This window comes from Chaetura pelagica, unplaced genomic scaffold (genome assembly GCF_000747805.2).
Source record: "Chaetura pelagica isolate M959 unplaced genomic scaffold, ChaPel_1.0 scaffold78, whole genome shotgun sequence".
NCBI classification, from domain to species: Eukaryota; Metazoa; Chordata; class Aves; order Apodiformes; family Apodidae; genus Chaetura; species Chaetura pelagica.
The window spans coordinates 28,344-42,696 of record NW_009954492.1 but is presented as its reverse complement, the minus strand read 5'-3'; the positions used below and the strand labels follow the sequence as shown (position 1 = coordinate 42,696).

Here is a 14,353-nt window from a genome sequence, read left to right as displayed (position 1 = left end):
AGCAGACTTCAAGTTGTCTTATGCTTCTTACACTGCAGGGTTTCTCAGGATGTTTTGCCAGCTCTGCTGTATTGAAGGTGAAAAACAAGAGTAGACAAATGGTTTGGAGGCAGTGACTGGGGAGTTAAAGGACCTACTCCTTGACTTAAATCCAGTTTTTGATGGCAGCATTACACATGTACAATGAGTTGTAGACATTGTTGGTACCCACAGCTGTTTATGCCTTTGTGTGTATGGTTGTGGTTATGCTAATTCTCTTGAGGCAAAAAATTGTGGTCTGTAGTTGCCACAGCAACAATAACACTGCACTCAGTGTAGGGGTGTTTTTTGCCTATTATATACAAGAATGTTGAAAGTCTAGGCATATTGCCGTGGTACAGTGTGAAATATGATAGATTTTTAGGAGGAAACATTTGTCTTTTATGTAGAGAATGTAACTTCGATTTAGTGCTACCTTTGTTGCTACTTCTCTGCTAGGGAACTAGTTGCCAGTTGTAGCAGTAACATTGCAAACAGGAAAATGGGCTCAGCAGTGTGGAAAAAGAAAGTTTTAGAGATATTCTGCTGATGTGCTAATCAGCAAATAAAATAAGGATTTGAACAAAGAATGGCCTAGGGCAGAGGGAAATGGGTGATATGTTTCTGTCCCATTGTAGTCACTCTTGTAAATAAAAAATATTACTGTAGTTCTTCTTTGTCATGAAACCAGAACTAAAATATGAACAAGATAAAAGAGAAAAAATTACTTCTTCTTAAATGTGGAAAAGCAAAGCAAAAGAATTGGGCTGCTTGCTTTAGAAGTGTGACTGTTAAGAGGTATCATGCTGAAAGTATATGCGAGCAGCATAAATGAAATTGATCTGGGACTTCTTCCCTTCTGTATCCCAGTGTTTCTCCATGTGAAGAGAAAAATACAATAACAGTGGAAGGCTACAGATTCAACAGTGATTAAAATGGAAGTATCATGTAATGAAGTCCAGAACTGGACTGTGAAACCCATTTCAACAGGAGGCTACTAAAGCCAAGAACTTGACCAAAACCAGTGGGCTTGGATGTTTATATGGAAAACATGGATATCCAGAGTAAGATTCTTAATAGCTTAAAAGAAAAAGGTTTTGGGGAGTATTTATTCTTTTGCTGCATCCTTTCCCACAGCTCTGCCAGTTTTGGCAGCTCTGCTTCTGGTGTTACTTGATGCTTTGGGGATCCTGAGTTGCTGCTGGCAATCCCAAGTACATCTGCTCCCATTATGGGTGTGTCTGCAAGAGTTGTCATCTCCTCCCAGTGCTTGACTGTGACACTGGATTTATTGCTTGACAAGTTTCTTCACATGGTGATACAGCAGGAAGCAGCAAATCTCGGTAGAGAAGATGAACCAATACCCAAGAGTGTTGATTCCTCCAAGCATCCCACTTTCAAGGAGCCAAAGCTACAGCTATCCGTGTATCAGTTTATACAGAAAGTAACTGGCCTCCTACATGCTTTGCAATGTATTTCTCTCCTGGTTATGCTCCTACTTGTCTGTTTTGATTTTTAACAGTTGAGGTTTGAGGTTATTTTTTTTTTTTGTCCATATATGTTGAGCATTTTCGTCGGTTCAGTTCATGCTGTAGATCTTTAATGCTGTATTTGGAAGCTTCATCATCTGCGTATTTGCTTGGAAGAGATTACAACAGCAGGTGTCTGGTGTAGTCTGCCTTCATCCTTTGGAAGGGTTCTTACATCCTGATCAGTGGTTGGTTATCTAACCATTTATCAATCACACATTTTATGTGTACTGTTACCTCAATTGCCTTACTTCTCAGTCAGGCTTCCTGTATTTTTGGTCTGAATAGAGTTGAGTCAGGGTTTTAATGATTTTTAGGAGAAATAATAGTTTATTCTCGTTTTCCTTTTTCTCTGACACTTCAGTTTTTGAAGGTAATAACTAATAAGGGCAATATACCCCACCAGTTTAGAAGACCCTAGGTGGCAGGCCTGCCTCTGTTTTCTATGTCTAGGATCAGGTCTTTTTAATTACTTGCTCTATTTCTGCCTATAAGATAGTGATATCATTTATTTGTTGGTGGGTGGAACTACTGGCTTTTCCCCTGGAGAGACTTGGAGTCAGTGGGGACTCAGGTCATCCTCTTCCAAGTCTTCTCTCTTTTGTCCTGTATAAAGTACATCCTGCTTATTGCTGGGGTGCCTTCCAGCATCAGGACAGCTGATGTGGTACCACAGTCTGACTTCTAGTGCTACAGTAAGAATGGAAAAAAAGTCCATCTTCATTTTGAGATATTGTGAGTTTACTAAAACTCAAACCTGAAATGCTTTCTCAATGTACTTTGGAGAGAGCCAGATGTTGGTGGTATAAAACCTTGCAATAGAGATGGAAATAAATTTTGCAGGTCAGCTGTTCAGATCATGCAATGTCCTAGTTCTTTTAAAGCATCTTTTTTTTAGGCTTTATGTGTAAAGGATTTGTTTGAAAGGGAAGCTGTAATTAGTTATGCAACTTAGAGGATGGTTGAGTTTCTTTTCCCTGACCATTTGCAAGTTTGTAGGATATTGTGGAAAGAGCTCACTTGGGAGTTTTCTGCAGTTTTGTTGCTGTACTTTGTTTATTGAACAGTAAGTTGCCTGTCACTGCACATTAGGAGCATCACTGTAGTAATTCTAAAATGTAAGACAATTCTTTTTTTCAAAAGTGTTAAAGAGGAAAAAATGAGACCTATTCCTGTTGCCTAATGATTGCTGTCCTTTGTAAAGAAAAGCAAGTTAAGTTTCTGCTGTTGCTGACTCATAAGCATGACAAGAATACTTCTGGGGAAAAATATAATACTGTGGCTAAGTAATACAAACTTAGGGGTGTTTTTTTTTCCTCTTGATATGACAGTTATCTTTTCCAAATACCAGTGTAACCCAACTTCTGCTGTACTGTATGCAAATAAAAGACTGAAACTCTAGTGGGGGATAAAGAAGGCAGCATGGTTTTAATAAGGCAAGCAAATTAAATCTATTTTCCTGAGATACAAATATAGTGCGAGCAAAATCCAAGTATCTCTTATTTTTTTGCATTGTTTACTTTACATTTATTTATGCTTATTTACCAACTGGCAGTTGCTCATGCTGTGTGTTTTGCTGTTAGTTTTTGTTTTGATTTGGTTGCTAAGTTGGAAAACAAGGAAATAATTTTTTTTTAGGGGATAACCTCTGGAATTCATTCAGGGCATGACTTTTTGGAAAGGTACTAATGATTTCCCAGATAGTTGAGATGTTTGCCCTGAATCCTGAGAGCTTGTCGTCTCCAAGTTGCTTGTTTTCAATAGTGTCTGAAGCTGAGTGCCTAAAATTAGACATGCTCCAAAGTTCAGCTTCCAGAGATACTTGCTACAGATGTAAGGTGCTTGTAACACAGGCATAAGTAAACAGCTGGGGCTGTGCTCTTGTCTTCTTGCTTGGTTCAAGATCCAAAATAAATGACTGTGAAGCAAGCGTGCTGCAAATTCTGAGCAGAAATAAGGAAGGAAAACCAGCCACAACAAGATATTGTCTCTGCACATGTTGTATTGGTGGCTTCTCTTCCTGCCACGGTTCTGAAGGGATTAAAAATAAGTCTGAAGCCCACATGAATGCAGGTTAGCTAGACAACTTTTATATTAAGCAGCATAGAGCAGTAATTTTACATTTAAACTGTAGAACAAGAATGCAGAGCAGTACACAGTTCTTTGGAAATAGGGTAAAATGTGTTGAAAAAAGCTTTTTAGAAAATTTACTTGCCAGCAGAATTAAGGTCCACGATGGAAATGGGGGTACTCTCTGCAAGCAACTGCAGAATACAGTTTCCATTGTTTATGCAAACAAAGAGAGTGAGTTACTAACTCACATTTTCAAAGATAATTGCCAAAATATAAACTGAAAATTTGCTTTTCACAGTCAAATAAATGCATCTGACTGAAGTTTTCTACTAAAAGAGGAGGTTCTGCATATATTCCCTCTGCTTGTGTCATGTTCCTTTTTTTTCTCTTGTGAAAAAACTCTCAGTTGTGCATCTGTACCGGTTGAGCTGACTGAAAATTAACTCTACAATAAAGGGCTGTTTTACAGTCAGTTTAGTTTCGAAGAAAGGTGGAAAACTCATTCCTTCTTGGAGATCCAGGGCTGAGCAGATTCACTGCAGACTTTCCCTGGCCCTTACTGACAGCTTCCCAAAATCTTTGTGTATCCTCTTTTTTTCTGCGAGGGAGTTCCATGTTGAAAAGTAGTTGGGAATAGTTTTTGTACCTCTTTTAGCAAATTCTGTGGCCCTGTGGTGTTGGAAGGAGTATGGTGACACCCTGAGATCTGTGGCCCATATTTTACTAGTTTGGAGCACGGGCAGAAGAACATAGATCCTCACCTATTGAGGCACCCTGGTGTAATGTTTGTAAACTAACTGAAAACTTTTTGTTTGTCATTCACAAATGTGTTGCTTCTGTTCTTCTGCAAGTGCTGTCACTGGGTGATTTGGAGGTGCAAAACTGCTTAGACAAGGAGGAGGACAGGAAGATCTGAGGTTTGCAGCACCTGCATGCACAGGCAGGAAACTGGGAGCATCTGACTACAACCATCACCCATCGTGTAGGAGCATTGCTGGCCTAAAACTTCCACTTGTGTCTGGCAGTAAATATACTTAACATATTGTTAGTAATTTTTTTTTTTTTCAGAAGTGCCCCCTGATAGGCACTTTCCCCCTTTGTTTTTTTCATTTCCCAACTCCATTTCAGGTGCTTGAAGAGGGCTTAGTTTATTGCAGAATACCAGCTTTTGGAATATGAACTGTTTCATGGTGTCTTTAGATGTTAAACCAAAAAATGGATCACCAGAGACTGTGCATGATTTTTGAAATTTTCATTATTTTAGTTATATGGAAGTCCAGTTTCAGAGTCTAGAGATTTCAATTTTCTTGTCAATGTCTGTAGTATAGCTACTGTTCATCTTTGTAAGTGCAGTGTATGTTTCTACATCTAAATGTATGGATCTAGATTACAGGTAGCAGTACCTATTTTAGACTTGTGTTTTAGTATTAGAGGAACTGCAACCTAGAATTACCTTTTCCTCCATTGACAATAAAAGAAATTTAGATGGACTAGCTCAGGTATCAACATCAATCTTAAGACAGATAAATTCTACCCTTTCCTCTAGCAAAGTCCTTGCATAAATTTTTGAAGCACGTCCTAATATGATAATTTTTACAATGCCTTGTTTTAAGTTACTGGGAGCATGATTGAGTGTTTTAATACAGGATGTTCCAGATTTTCAATGTGTGAGTGCCTAATGAATTCTTACATAATGCCATTGCCATGTCTGAAAGATTTAGTCTTTGATCAAGCCACTTAATTCCAAGGACAATGTACCTAAATTTAGTACAGTGCTGACAGTTTCTATGGTGGGGATAAAAAGCGCCCAACTTTCTTCTGGTTTAAAATGACTTGTGAGGTTGGCACTTTTTCCCCCTTGCTGATGTTTGTTTCTTCCTGTTGTGTGCATTTACTGGGGTATCACTGGGATAACGTGAACAGAACTGCTCTCTTTATATTGGCGTGTGTTTTTGAAGACCACTGATAACGTTTTTCCACTGAAAAGGAACTGAACATAGAATTGCACAGACCAACAGCAATAATGGGGCAAGTTATTTTAGATATGCCAGTTCCCATTCTAGTGAAGGGTTACACTTTAAGCCTACTGTTTTATTTTTAAATTGGTGATTATGTGCAGGTACAAGGCTTTCATCTGGCCTGAAATTCAAGCATGTTTCTGAACGGGGACTTCAGAAACATTGCTAGAAGGATCCTGCCATTCCTACATTCATACTTGCATTGGTATTTAGGGAATATAACTTAAATTGAAGCCACAGAAGGACATGCCAGCAGCATGGCTGGGTATGTGCACATAACTTGGTATTGTTTTCCTTTGCATTTTGAATAAATAAACTTTGTACTTATGTCTGCTGCATAGACCAAGTGAAAAGGTGCTTGACTTGCTGTACTGTGTTCTAAGTTTTAAAAAGCAAAACCTTTTAATCTGGGGAGAAAATGCAGATCTGTGTTGGTGCTACTCTTAGCATTCCTACTTTGAAGCTATTTACTGAAGAATACAGAATCAGAAACTGGACTGAAATCTCCTGAGCAGTTGGTTCTTGAGGCTGATGGACTTGAGCTGGATCTGATGGAACCTGTCTCGTTCCTGCTTCGTTTTTGTTGCTGACCTACTGTCTGTGTTGGATGAGATGATGGTGTTGGGTAGCAGGGGCTAGGCTATGCTGGTGAGAGCTTCTATGACAGTAATTGTTTGGGGTTTGGGAGCACTTGTCAGGTCTGAAAAGTCCAGTTGGGAACAATACCTATTACCCAATAATTCATTTCTGAGAAAAATATGTGTAACTGGTGTATTTAACTAATGATTGTGAAAACTAAGGATCCAAGTCAGTTGCCTGAGCCCCAGAGGTGGCAAAGAAAGGGGGGAAACAGTGCTGTGGTGTCCCTGGTATGGGAGGTTTCTAGGGCTCTGAGGACTTCCAGAGGAGGATTTGCAGGCACGCAGGACTCTGCTTTGATGTGTCTTACTCTCCTGGAGTTGTTGTTTTCCTTGTTTCTGTTCATTTTCACTTCAGCATCTATCTCCTAAAATTACATGTGCTTAAATCAGGTCTTTTGGGTGTACCCTGTGAGAAGAGCTGGAGTGACAGAATAATGTGATGACTGGTCAGCCTGTTCCGTCTGCATCAGTATAAATCTATGTATAAGCAAGAAGGGTAAGAGGTACAAGATTACATCTTTCCTACGAGAAATACAAGATCTCAGTGACTTCATACTTCCTGTGGAAGCCTTTATAAAAGCAAGGCTGGTAGTCCCGGTGGTTTAGGGTTTTTTTTGCTGCCAAGATTCCCAGTTGAATAATGACATTTCATTCCTCTTTTTCCTTTTCTCATTAAAAAATCTTATACACTCTGACCTGCTTGTTTACTTTTAGACAAGTCTGCCACATTGTACCGTGCAATACTATACCTGCATAGAGGTATGTCAAATTATTCTGAAATTAGTCTGAAAGGTCCAGCTGAGAACAATACCTATTACCTATACCTTTTTTTAGTTGAAGGCACTGTAATTTGTATGCTGCCTCTCTGCTGACTAGTCTGAAGAAATGAGGCAGCTCTCCTAACAATGTAAAGGCATTCTGGTTTTAAAAAAATGCCTGAATGACTAAAGGCTCCAGCTTGTTTGATTTTTACTGCTCTTTCTGTTACATGTGGGAATTAGTGCTGTGTATGTCGGGTACAAGGAAATTTCATCATGCTGTATTTTGACATTACTTACTGAGAGAACAGGAATTACTGAGTTACAGGTAGTGACAGAACATTGCTGCACATAAATGATCACTGCTTAAACATCTGTTCAGCATACAGAGTCATTACAGTTCATTGTAAGAGCTTGTTGACAGCAAGCTAAAGCTGTATTTGGATCGAGTCCACATGTTAACTTTATCAGCCATCAAAGGTAAATGTATGGGTGTGTGACTTAGCGTTATGATGTAGATTTGACTTCTCTAGCTTACTTCTGACTTACATGTTTTTCTTTCAAAATTTCTGATGACTCAGGGTTTAAACTATTCTGTAGCTGTGTTTGTGTGTCCTGCTAGTGATTATTCTGCTTGTGGCTTCATAGAGGTAATCCAGAAAGAACATCTGTTTCAAGTTTATAGTCTAAATCATGGAAGGATATTTGACCATATAAGTAGGGAAACAGCAGAATTTTACCAGGAAAACAGCATTAACAGGCCAAAATACTGTCAATTGGGCATTTTCTGGTTTACCAACTTGATATTCCACATGCAACAGCAACAAAAAAGCCAGGGCTATGAGAACAAAGTGCTGCTTCTGATGAGGACGGTAGTCTTACATTAATCATGCATATAATCTTCTTTCTCTCTCTCTCCCATGAGAGAAATTATATTTTCAAACCTTTTCTTCTGCTCCCTCAAAGTCTTCCACAGGACTCCTGCAACAATGCGGCAGAGAAATTACTTACTCCAGTATAATATTGGAGATGTGGCTTTTCAGTAGTCCTATCGGTATTTTCCCAAGGTAAATGAATTGTCTCCTGTCTGATCTATGCTGTTTGCAATTCACAGTGCCTGGGTGTAGACACAAAATACAGCACCTTGCAAGTGGCAGTCAATTCTGATTTCATCACAAATGACTGTTTGTACTGGCTCTTGGTGCACTGAGTTCTGTGCAAAGTGATACCACTGTGAGCAGTAAGGAGACCTGCACAGATGATGTTACAGGAATACTTATCCTTTGTGGAAGCCCAAGTAAAAATTCTGGCAGTGGGAAGCTTGACATGATTTCTGTGATGTTGCCCTCTTTTTGGGGGTGTTTGTCACCTCCCTGCATAGAGTTAAGCGATCTCTGTAGAGAGTTATTTTTCCTTATAGTTCATAAAAATAGCCTGAAAGAGCAAAATATTTTGAAAAATTTCAGTTAAGTATCAGATATCTTTGAGATGATCTGACTGAAGAATATTCTGTCTCTCGTTCTTAACACACCCATTTTAAATATCACAATTTGGGTATTACAAAATGCTATCATAACAGCAGGTCTGTTTTTCAACATCGAAGTATAAATATCTCCAGCAAAGTGAACTTAAACATGTGGTTTGCCAGGTGTCTTTAGTCATATGGGCAAAATAATCTAAACAGAAGATCAGTGATTATACTTCTGTATTTCTTGCTTTACTCTTGGCAAGAAAGATGCCATCCTGGAAGAAGGGGCTGGTCTGGCAAAGTGGAATCTTTTATTATGGCATCCCCTTTCTGAAACATTGCTGAAACTCTGTTGAACTCCACAGACACACAGACAGTGGTTTGCCTTCAGAAGGAGTTGCTGTCCCTAGTTTTTATCAACGTGGTTGCTTATGATTTTTCATAGTGATTTTCAGAGTGAATGAATTACAGCATTAATAGGAATCTTGCTTACAGAGGGCTGTCTGGTTTGGGTATGGACTTAATTGCCATTTGGACTTTGAAGAGAGCTATGTGGTCAATTTGTTATATCCTCCTAGATTTTTTGAAAGTGACATCAGTTTTTCTGCTAGAATAAGGGAGAAAAAGAAGTAGAAAAGGAAAAACAAAGTATTTTTGTGGTCAAAACAGAATGCAGGACATTTCTTCCCGATAGTTAACTACATGGAAAATGTTAAAAGCACTAAACTAAAAGTCCATGTGCTTAATCTTTTTTTATGATCTCTTCTTAGAGTCTGATCTAGCAATCCTCAAAAGTCTGTTATCACTTCTTTAAATAGGGAGATTTGCAGATGTGAGGCTTGTGGGATGAAGGGAATTGAAAGTTCCTGAAAGGAGTGGTTAGTAGCCTTCAATGAACTATGGTGAGCAGTGAACAAGACTATTTGTGATTATCTGGTGGAAGGGCATAAGGCCAGGTTTTGCCTCCTATTTTCTTTTTCCCATCCCAAGAGCTTCTAGCTAGAAAAAGCACTTCTCAGCTTCTCCTCATAAGATATTTGCAGGGTTTTTTTCAGTCATTTTCCAGTGCACCAAAAAGCACATTTGCCTGTCTCCTGGAAATGAGCTGTGGCTCCATGACCTTCCTGTTACAGGAATTTAACAAATTGCTACCTTTTTTTACTTTTTTAACCCCCACCATTGAGCCAGTTTGCCCTAGAATGAAAGGTGATACTTGTTCTCACTCAGTGTTATTGGCAGTGGGCTTGTATCCTCCAAATGCTGAGATTTTGGGACATATGTATTTAACTTCAGGTATTTGGAACTTTTATTTTGTGACTTGCCAAGTGGCTGTTGCTTTAAAAGTGCCCTTCTGCAGATGGTTAATGGGAACAAATAAAAGAGCAAAAAGTTTTATGGTTTTCCTCTGAGAATGGTTAGGAAGTTGAAGAGATTACTTTCCCATGTTGTATGCCCTGCCAATGACTGAAAAGATGACTCCAGATGCCTAAGAGTTAGTGTTTCCCCTTCCTACAGGACCAGTCCAACATTTGCCAAGTTAGTTTCACCCTATCTTAAACTGGAGAAGATATAAAGTCTCGAGGGAGGTGGAACTAACCTTTTATGTACTTGGAGGGCTTTGACTTAGCATAATAGTATGAGGATCTTGAAACCATTATGTTTGATTATTCTTGTGTCAACATGATAGGTGTATGGTTGGTTGGTTTGACTTGATTGCTAGCTTGGTATAAAACTCTGATTTGCAGTCTAAATACTACTTTGAGTTATTGCTTCTACAGTTTGAAAGGATAAAGGAAGGAACTACAGGTTGTTTTGGGTTTTTTTCTGTTCCTATCTGGTGTTTACATGCTCTGGATCCATCTGTCCTTTTAAAGTCAAGACTATTAGATATTAAACAATTCCTCAACCAGACAAAAATAACTATCAATCCAGTTGGGCTGGAGCTGTTCCAGGTTTTCTTTCTCTCTCTCCAAAATTGCAGATATCTTGTTTCTACATTGCAAAGCTGTCTTTAGCTGGCTGTGACTCAGATACAAGTCTTCCAGATGTGGGTGCAGGATACTGTGATGAGACTGCCTTGCTGTCTTCCAGTGTTTAATAACGGAAAATAAAAGGAAGACAGTATCTGGTTTTGGCAACATATAATGTGCTGTGATTCTTGATTTTATTACATCTCACTCTCTAGAGCATGGAAGAAAATACTTGTAAAAAGCAAAGGTGTTTATTTTCTGCTGGCAAAATTGAAAATGTGTGAAAAAATGATGTCAGCACTGAATAGATATGACTAGCTAAAAACATGGATTAAGTTATGTATAATGGTGGGTTGGAATGAGAAGAGTTAATTCTTGTATAATTTCTTTTCTATTTTCATGTTATTTTTGTTTGGACACCATTCATCAATGTGCAGAAGCCCGCAATTTACTGTTTACAAAGTGTTTCTAGCAACAGTGGGAAATAACCAAAAGGGAATATGAACCCTTTCCTCTTTGGGAAGGGAAAGGAAGGAAAGTGTGAGTATTACTTCACTCGTGATGCAGCGCAATGTTTCTTAAAATCTTAGGGATCTCTTTCCTTAGATAACTTAGGCATATAGAGTGAAGAATAAAATTCCTGTTAAATAGATGATCTGGCAGTCTTCATGTGTATGCATGTGCACACTGCATGTGTTTAAAATGTTACATGTACACAACTAAACAAAAGTGATAGGCATCTGAAAAGCTATTACATCCCTCTACTACTCTGTGGAGAACAGACCAGATCTGGTCTGGTATCAAAGTGAGTGCTCAGTGTTAAATACAGAGTTCAGCTTGCCAGGCAGAATGAATTTTCTCAGCACTTGGGAGTTCCCCAGTTTTATTGGTGTCTTGACATTTGTCTTACATGCCCCAAACCCAAGAAACAATCAACCTCCCAGCTCTCTTTGTGACAGGTTATTGTTAAGAAAATATTTTTCCTGGTTTTATCCATGGTTTTATTTTTGGCTCAGGTAAACTCGGAAGGGGTTGATCTGCAGAAGTATTCTGCAACTGCTTAGCACCTCTCAAAGTCAGTTTGGCAGTAAACTGTGTGCAGTGAGCTCTTTGCAGCTAAGTTTGGTCTTCACACTGAAGCCCACAGAGACTGGAGGTCATCTTGGTGCATTCAGATTCTAAGTGCAGGCTTAAAGGTGGACAGATACAAGGAGTGTTCTACAATGGCTTTGTCCAACAGGTGCCAAATACCTCATGGATGACAAAAAGGTCTTATCAGTAATCATTGTATTTACCTGGCTTTCATGTTCATTGGTATCCCTCTCCAAAATCCTCTGCTGACGAATCCTTTGAAGCTGAGTGCTTTTTGTGATGTGTGTTTGTCACTGTAAATATGCACAAAAAAACCCTGAGAACCTTAGCAGTAGACAAACAAATGCAGCATGTTTTATTTAGAGGCAGTGCTGCCTGTCAGAAGAACATGGCCACGGGGAAAAGGAACCTGGAAAGCTGCCAGACAGTTCAGGTGACTGCAGTTCAAACTGGAGGGCGAAGGCATGAGTGTTCTGGGCCTGTGAGCAAAAGTCTTCTCTTTCTGCATTTCAGACTGCATTTTTTTTTTTTTTTTTTGTATCTGGGAGTCAATTTCCCAAGGAATGCTTTGGGTGCAGCCTTCTCACTTGCTTTGTGCTGTTGTGGTAGGTCACTCAGTGTTCAAATGATGCTCAGGAATTCTGATGTGTGTGTCTGTGCCTCTTCAACACCATCACTGTCATTTATGGATCCTGAAAAGGAAGGCTAATCTCTATAGGTTTTTGAATCTTTTTAATGGTGTGTTGTAGCCATTCCTCTGTAAGGTACATTCTAGCTAGACTCACTATAAAAAGGGTGAATGAAAGCTTGTATTCTGAGGTTATTGCTTGCTGAGTACCTTGGATCTGTGACATTTGGCTGCTCTGCAGATACAACCCTTATAAATTGAAAGCTGATGGAAATGTAAGGCAGGCAAATACTTTTGCTTTTAGGCTGATACACGGATTTATTTACCCCAACTCCTACAAAAACAGTGCAGAGAAGAAATGGTGTTGGTTAATTTGCACAACAAAATGAAGACCTGGCAGTGGTACAGTTGCTGCACCCATGCTAACTTCAAGTAGCACAGATAGCTTGTGCTCAGAGGAACTGATAGTGTAGGCAAGCAGCAGTATGTGCATGCAAGGCTGCTGTGCCGTGATGTACTCTTGTACTCTGTACAAGTTAGCTTGTGATGAAGTGTCTGCTGCTTGTTTTCTGCTGCTTCTGTGGTTACCTGCCTTAGCTACATAAATAGTATTAGAAGTGTGTCTGCCATGGGTTCTTGCATGTTCATTTTGCTCTGTCTGTGAACCTCTGAAGTCCCAGCAACTTTACATCTCAAATGGAACATACAAAACAAAGCACACACTTGCTTATCTTGATGTTTTATGTTGGTATAAAGCTTCTATGAGTGATGCTGCACAGAGGGGGGTATTGTCTTTTAATCAATCAGCCAAATCAGGTTTATTGGAGTCTCTGCACTTTGTTTCTTTACACTGAATCAGAGGGGCTCTGCATGTTATAAAGTTGAGCTCACCTAGATGAACAAGTATTGACCCCAAGTGGAAGCAGGCTGAGGTAGGATTAAGGTTCACTCAGTTGTCACTGATGAATTGGCATCCATCATTCTTGGGACCTTGCTTAGAAAGGATACAATCAGAGGGAATGTTTTCAGCCATTTCTGTGAGAACTCTGGCTTTGGAAGCAGGAGTTAGTGTTTTAAGTGTAACTGTATTGTTATAGATCAGGTGGGAGTTTGGGATTTGTACTGCAGCATATGAATTTTGTGGTATGGCCTGGATGAGCACACGATCTGTTGGATCAAGCACTGGCTGGACATTTGGGCCCAAAGAGTGGAAGTCAGTGGAGTCAAACCCAGCTGGGGCCAGTCACAAGTGGTGTCCTCAGGGCTCAGTGTTGGGACTGTTTCTGTTTAACATCTTTATTGGTGGTCTTGATAAGAACATAGAGTGTATTATCAGTAAGTTCACAGATGACACCAAGCTAGGTGAGAGGGTTGATCTGCGTGAGGATAGGGAGGCTCTGCAGAGAGACTTGGTTAGATTAGATGGTTGGGCTGATGTCAGTGGTCTGGGCTTCAACAAGGCCAAGTGCTGGGTCCTGCGCTTGGGCCACAACAACCCCAGGCAACACTCCAGTCTTGGGGAAGTGTGGCTGGAAAGCTGCTTGGCAGGAAAGGACCTGGGGGTTCTGATTGACAAGCGGCTGAATATGAGCCAGCAGTGTGCCCAGGTGGCCAAGAAAGCCAGTGGCATCCTGGCCTGTATTAGAAATAGTGTGACCAGCAGAAGGAGAGGTGATTGTCCCCCTGTGCTCAGCACTGGTGAGGCCACACCTGGAGTATTGTGTCCAGTTTTGGGCACCTCAATTCAAGAGAAATATCGAGGTGCTGGAGTGAGAACACAGGAGGGCAACGAAGCTGGTGAAGGGCCTAGAGAATAAATCTTATGAAGAATGCTTGAAGGAGTTGGGAATATTTAGTTTGAGGAAGAGGAGGCTGAGGGGAGACCTCATCAGTCTCTGCAACTACCTGAAAGGTCATTGTAGAGAGGCTGGGGGTGGTCTCTTCTCACATGTAATTAGCAACAGAACAAGAGGGAGTGGCTTCCAGCTGCACCAGGGGATGTTTAGGCTCGACATTAGGAAACGTTTTTTCACGAGAAGAGTGCTCAGACACTGGAACAGGCTGCCCAGAGAGGTGGTTGATTCACCGTCCCTGGATGTGTTTAAGGGTTGTTTGGATGTGGTTTAGGGGAGGACTTTGTAGAGTAGGGATGATGGCT

General features: G+C 40.1%; 1 protein-coding gene across 1 annotated transcript in view; it reads left to right on the top strand.

The window, feature by feature from the left end:
• Nucleotides 1-1,249: 1,249 nt before the first annotated feature.
• The window catches only part of MBOAT1 (membrane bound O-acyltransferase domain containing 1), a gene marked incomplete at its 3' end in the record, with an annotated part of 39,088 nt that continues 25,984 nt past the window's right edge, over nt 1,250-14,353 (top strand). The window contains exon 1 of the mRNA XM_010004523.1: nt 1,250-1,462. Coding sequence (XP_010002825.1) covers nt 1,250-1,462 — 213 coding nt within the window. The remainder of the gene's footprint in view (nt 1,463-14,353) is intronic.